This window comes from Hakea prostrata, chromosome 7, assembly GCF_041222555.1.
Source record: "Hakea prostrata isolate BN-2017 chromosome 7, UWA_Hpros_2, whole genome shotgun sequence".
NCBI classification, from domain to species: Eukaryota; Viridiplantae; Streptophyta; class Magnoliopsida; order Proteales; family Proteaceae; genus Hakea; species Hakea prostrata.
The window spans coordinates 70114994-70120716 of record NC_142606.1 but is presented as its reverse complement, the minus strand read 5'-3'; the positions used below and the strand labels follow the sequence as shown (position 1 = coordinate 70120716).

General features: G+C 36.6%; 1 protein-coding gene across 1 annotated transcript; it reads left to right on the top strand.

Annotated features, from left to right (window-relative positions):
• The first annotated feature begins 3243 nt into the window (after positions 1-3243).
• LOC149011907 (polygalacturonase-1 non-catalytic subunit beta-like) lies at positions 3244-4389 on the top strand. Its single transcript, XM_089162792.1, has one exon. The coding sequence runs from the start codon at positions 3244-3246 to the stop codon at positions 4387-4389; it is 1146 nt and encodes a 381-aa protein (XP_089018918.1).
• The last annotated feature ends 1334 nt before the right edge of the window (positions 4390-5723 follow it).

The following is a 5723-nucleotide window of genomic DNA, read 5'->3' as shown; positions in this document are numbered from 1 at the left end:
GAGTTTTGATTCATTTTGATGCACGGTTTTTAATCGGCACAAGTGGTGATTTCCGGCAGAGGAAGGGGGAAGGTGAGGGCACTGGTCCCTAGCAAGGGGAAGGGGTACAATGGTTTCCAACAGTGGTGGGCAGCTCTGACGAGGTGTCCAAAGAAGATGCATGTGTGAGGGGAGAATCCCTTCACCTAAGGGCTGGGTGTATATGGGAGGGTAATAGGGTCATAACACTATACTTAATGGCATTATGGTCATTTCAGTTTGAATTTTGAATTAGTTAACAGAATGAAAGGCACTCGCTAATAAGGGGAACCAGTATTTTGGAATTGAGTGAAATTGGGTCACCAGTAATTTTTTTCACTTAAGAGGGTTGCCTAGAGTTTCATCCCACACTTAAATGGACCACCAGCAAAAAAAAAAAACTATAAATTTTTTTTGATAGAAAACATAAAAAGAAAGCAAAACAAAACTGTCTCCCCCGAATGTCTTTTTACCTTAGGCCCTGTTTGGTTACATGAATCCATAAATTTCGAATCTCTGGATTCATAAATGGGAAATTTATATCTATTTGGTTGTGTGAATCCTCGGATTCCGTTTGGTTGTGTGAATCCCTGGATTCAAGAAATCTAGAGATTCCCATTTTTACACTAAAAGCATGAATCTGTAGATTTATGTGTATGAGGAGAAATCTCTATTATAAAAATGCTAAACATTTGCACAGTCCCAAAATCACCTTGACGGAATTCTCCGAACCACAGATTTAGGTTAACCAAATAGTTAATTTCATGAACCATAACTCCATAGATTTGAAATCTCTAGATATTTGAAATGTCCAGCCCTTAAGGTTGGAAAGTGACAAGGGCAAATAAGGGTTCAATGTATGTGATCCAGGGAAGAAAGGGGGAGATCACAAAAAGTAGGCAAAGTGAGATTGCTTTCAAGAAATGACAAAAATTGACCGACTCTTGTTGGAGAGAGAAAACATTGGGTAAACAATCAAACTTGGATTAGTGGTCTTCTGATAGGGAAGGGATTTCCCTATCCCAAAGTCATTTAGGATGGAATATCACCGGTGTGAGGTAAAAGGCAGGGATCATGCTATGCAAATGTAATTTTTTTAGTGGTTTTTTTTTCTTTTCTTATTTTAATAAAATGGCCTTTTAGCAAAAAAAGGGGCAAGTAGGGGCGGATCGTTCAGTCTTTTTCCTAATATATAAAGAAGAGTAAGAAGAATGAATTGGTCATTCCCAGTTTACACATAATATATGGTTCTTTTAGAAAAGTGGGCCAATGTCAATTTTTGCATTTTTGTGGAGTATCTTGGAATTAGGGCAAAGTTTTTGGGTGTCTCTAACTTTTACCAAACAAATTATCTCAAAATAATTCCTGGACAGCAATTTGAAATGTTCAAACACGTGGGATGTTGTTCTGAGCTTCAAATACATGGCAGAGGTTCTTCGCAAAAAGCTTTCTTCCAAATAGGTAAAACCTCGTCGGGTATCAACTTTTCGGTTGATGTTTCTGCTTCGCAATCTTTGTAAAGGGAAATGTTAGGTCCCTTTCACTGAGCATGCTTTTCATGGTTTTCTTTTAATTTTTTTATGTTAAAGTTCATGTATTCATTGTTTTCTTTTTACGTTCTAACTCATCTGTGGAAAGACCAATGCTACGATAGATTGTCTCTATTGTTATTATCACTTGTTACAGTGTGTGGTAGATACATAATGGAACAAGGGTTAGAAAGGATACACCCAATCCGGAATGGGTGTTGAATTTTATTAATTCTTGGTGTCAAGAATTAAATCTAAAACCATATGGAGACTCAAGCATCGATCCCCCAATGGACCCACAAGTAGAAAATAGTGACATGTTATTCTCTTCAATGCAAAATATAGTACCTAGGAGCCAAAGGTGGTATGTTAAAGCAGTTAAAGATCCAACTTCCCTAGGGGAGGTCTTGGGTTCGCACCCACTCGGCAGCATTAATATAAAAAAAGTTCCCTTGAGGATGTAAATCATGGTGCGCGCAAGCTGGCCCGGATGAACCTCATATCCAAAAAAAATATATAGTGCCTAGGAGACTTACTATATAGTACCTAGGAGACTTACTATATTGTATTGTGCAGGAATGATTCAACACTCGACTAAGGAGGTGGGATACTCTTGGGGTGGCAAACAAGAGGGTAGATCACTCAACACAATACAACATTGGCAAAAGGCTTAGCAACTAGATGCAATCTAGGACCTGCCACTGGATGCAATCTAGGACCTCTTCTTTATAGCAACAACCAGAATGGATGAGATCACTATTGAAATTTCTGAAGAATAGCAGATCTTGAAGATTGCATCTAATATGGCAGTATTGGCGTTGCATGGACAAGAATCAAGGGTGTGGAATAACTGGAAGGGAAAAGAACCAAAGGGGGGAACAGGAATACCAAGTATTTCTTTATGATTTTTGATTTTTGTACTTGTTTTTTGTATCAAAAAAAAAAAGTTCATGTACGTATTTTTTTTGTTTCAAGGCTTAAATGCGTCTAAATAGTTTGTACTGCTGGTTTGTGTACAACTCCCACCCTCTACAATTCTCTATAATTCTTATTTAAGATTGTGACACATGGCAGTTAATTATCCAAGAGTCAGAATTAGAACTCAATTAGAATCGGAATTTAATATATTCCTAAATTTTCTCCCAATTTCATCTCTCCTTTTTTCTTGAGGCTTATTTTTAGGAATTTATTAGGTTTCGATCTTAATTGGATTCTAATTCTGACACTTGGATAATTAATTGTCACGTTTCACAATCTTACATAGGAATTACAAGGAATTGTAGAGGGTGGGAATTGTAGAGGATATGAACCCGGTTGCCCCACCTCAAAAAAAAAACAAAAAAACAGAAAAGACACAATGGTAGAATAACAATATTACCCCTACGATGGCAACTGATGTTTTGGAAAACGAAATAACTGAATTCTAATAACTATTGTTTCACGGAATTGTCATTTTGTAATTTAAACCCTTTTTAAAAGGGGTGCATGCAAATTGTGATTCTCAAAAGGGGGTGCATGTGAACGGATTACTTTTTGAGGGAGTGCATGTTGAAGACTCTTTTTTCCATTTGTTATACATTGAAATTTCCCATCTATATATAAATGCAAACTTCCCCTATATCCCCATGCAACAATTCCAAATCATTCTCCTATAGGCACGGATCTAAAGCGTCTTGTACTTTAATTGGCTTCCTCCATGGCAACTCTCATTTTATTGATTGGCCTTCTGCTAGTTGCATACTCTATTGTAAGAAACATATACTTCCCACCATCCGATCGATCTTTCAACCTGGCTATTATATTGTTTGTTCCTGATTCATCTTTCTTATCACTTGTTATATTCTCCATGAAATTGCAGGGTTTTAGAGCTGAAAATGCTTCCACACAATATTGGAAAGAGCATCTTGATCTTCCACACCCACCTCATTGGATCACTGCAAAGGCTTCTCCATTGAAGTTCCATCAAATTACAATGTTTATGAAACTCATGGAGGAAAATAAGCTAGCTTCTTACCTACGTTCATTCTGCCAGGACGCAAATCTTGCTTGTTCTACAAACGCACTGGTGAAGAAGACCATGAAGGACACAATCCTACCACCAATGCCACCAATATACCAGTGGACTGATCTCAAACTGAAATATGAAGGTCTTCCAAATGACATACCCTTGTCAATTGCAAGCCAAGGGGGATTGCCATTTTTCCGGGAGTCAATGGTGCAAAAAGGGGGTTATATTCATATTCCTGATCTAAGAGACCCGTTATCATATAGATCATTCTTGCCGCGACCTTTGGCATTAAAATTTCCATTTTCCTTTGCCCAAATTAAGGTGTTAAAGAAGCTTTTCAGTATAGTGGATGAATCAACCATGGATAAGCATATGCAAGGAACCCTTAAGAAATGTGAAGAGAAACCCAATCAAGGTGAGCAATGCACCTGTGCCACTTCTATTGAAGATCTCATTGATTTCATCATCGATAATTTAGGGCGCCATGTACTTATATGGAGTACTGAAAGCATTGAGGGATCTTATAAGAATGTCACGATCGGAGCTGTAAAATTAGTCTATGGAAACCTATCTGAACCACCTGCATTATGCCATAGTCAGCCATTCCCATTTCAAGTCTATTATTGCCACATTCTACAAAAAGTGAAAGTATATGCAGTCGATTTACATGTTAAAAATCAAGTAAATCATGCAATCATGGCATGCCACTATAATACATCAACTTGGAATCCAAAACATCTTGCTTTTACACTTATGGGTTTTGGTCCAGGCCTAATTGAAGTCTGCCATTGGATAAATATGAATGGAATTGTTTGGACAAAAAATTCAGGTTGAACATGATATAAAGATGCAATTATTTCCTAGTCCTGGTTCTTCTTTCTTTCCTTTTCTTTTCTTCCTTTTTTTTCCAAAACAATTAATGTAATTTTGTAAAGTTTTTTCTTTGAATTAAAATACCTAAAGTTTACTTAGCTCTTGCATTCTACAACAACATAGTTAGATTTTTAAGATCAAATTACAATTGACAAATAACGTCTCTTTCAAATTCACCATCCATTTTTCTCTCTTTCCTAAGACTTTGCCCTAGCCCAGAGAGATTCGAACTCTTGATCTCATACCATGAAGCATTGGTCTGTGCCTGCTGAACCAATCACATGGGGCTAATCTCTTTCAATCTTATGAGGTCCTCTTTTTCCTCTCTTCTTTCTCTTTTCAATCAGTTCTCTTCTTTTTTTTCCCCTTCTTTCAATTCTTTTACCCCAATTTTTTTTCCTACTCATTTTTGGGAAAATGTTCAGGGACACCCCAAGATAATTTGTAAAAAGAATAGAACCCCAAAACTATACAAAATTAACGATCACCTTTTTGTTCTGCTAGAAGGAAAATGTTCAGGGACACCCCAAGATAATTTGTAAAAAGAATAGAACCCCAAAACTATACAAAATTAACGATCACCTTTTTGTTCTGCTAGAAGCATTAATTAGTTATGGGAAATGATGAATATACTTTTATTGTATTATTTTAATCTTATAATATAAAATGTAGAACACATTAGAAGGAACTCATGGAGGAAAAAAAAAGTAGATAAAATTGAGCATTCTATTTTATTAGGGACAACATTATAAAATCATAAGAGATTAAGGGCAATTTAGGAATTTGAAATTAGCTAACCATGACTTAGCAAAATCTGCTAAGGGAGTGTATTTTTAAGAGATATTTTGGAGAGATTTTTGATATTTTGAAGCTTGAAAAACACTCCTCTTCCATCTCTGCAAGCTTCACAACCAACAATAGAAAAGTTAGATTTTGACAAAATTGACAGTTCAAATATGAGAACTTCAAATTTTGGAAACAAATGTTGTATTTTGCTCTTACAGAAGCTGGGATAGCATTTGTGTGAAATCCCCGGATTTATACCCCTTTAACCAAGTGGTTTCAAGACCAAAACCCGGGCCTCGAGTCAGCGACAACTGTGGATCATTCAAGTCGAACCCGAAGGATTGAAAATGGAACAAATGTTGGTGGATGACCCTGATAATGACTCAACAACTCTCCTAAAGTTTAAGTGAAGAGAGAAGATCAGTCATAATGGTGTAAAAAGGGTGATTTTAGAACATCCATAGATCAGTGATGGAGAATCCGATTGATGCGAATAAGGTATCAAATTG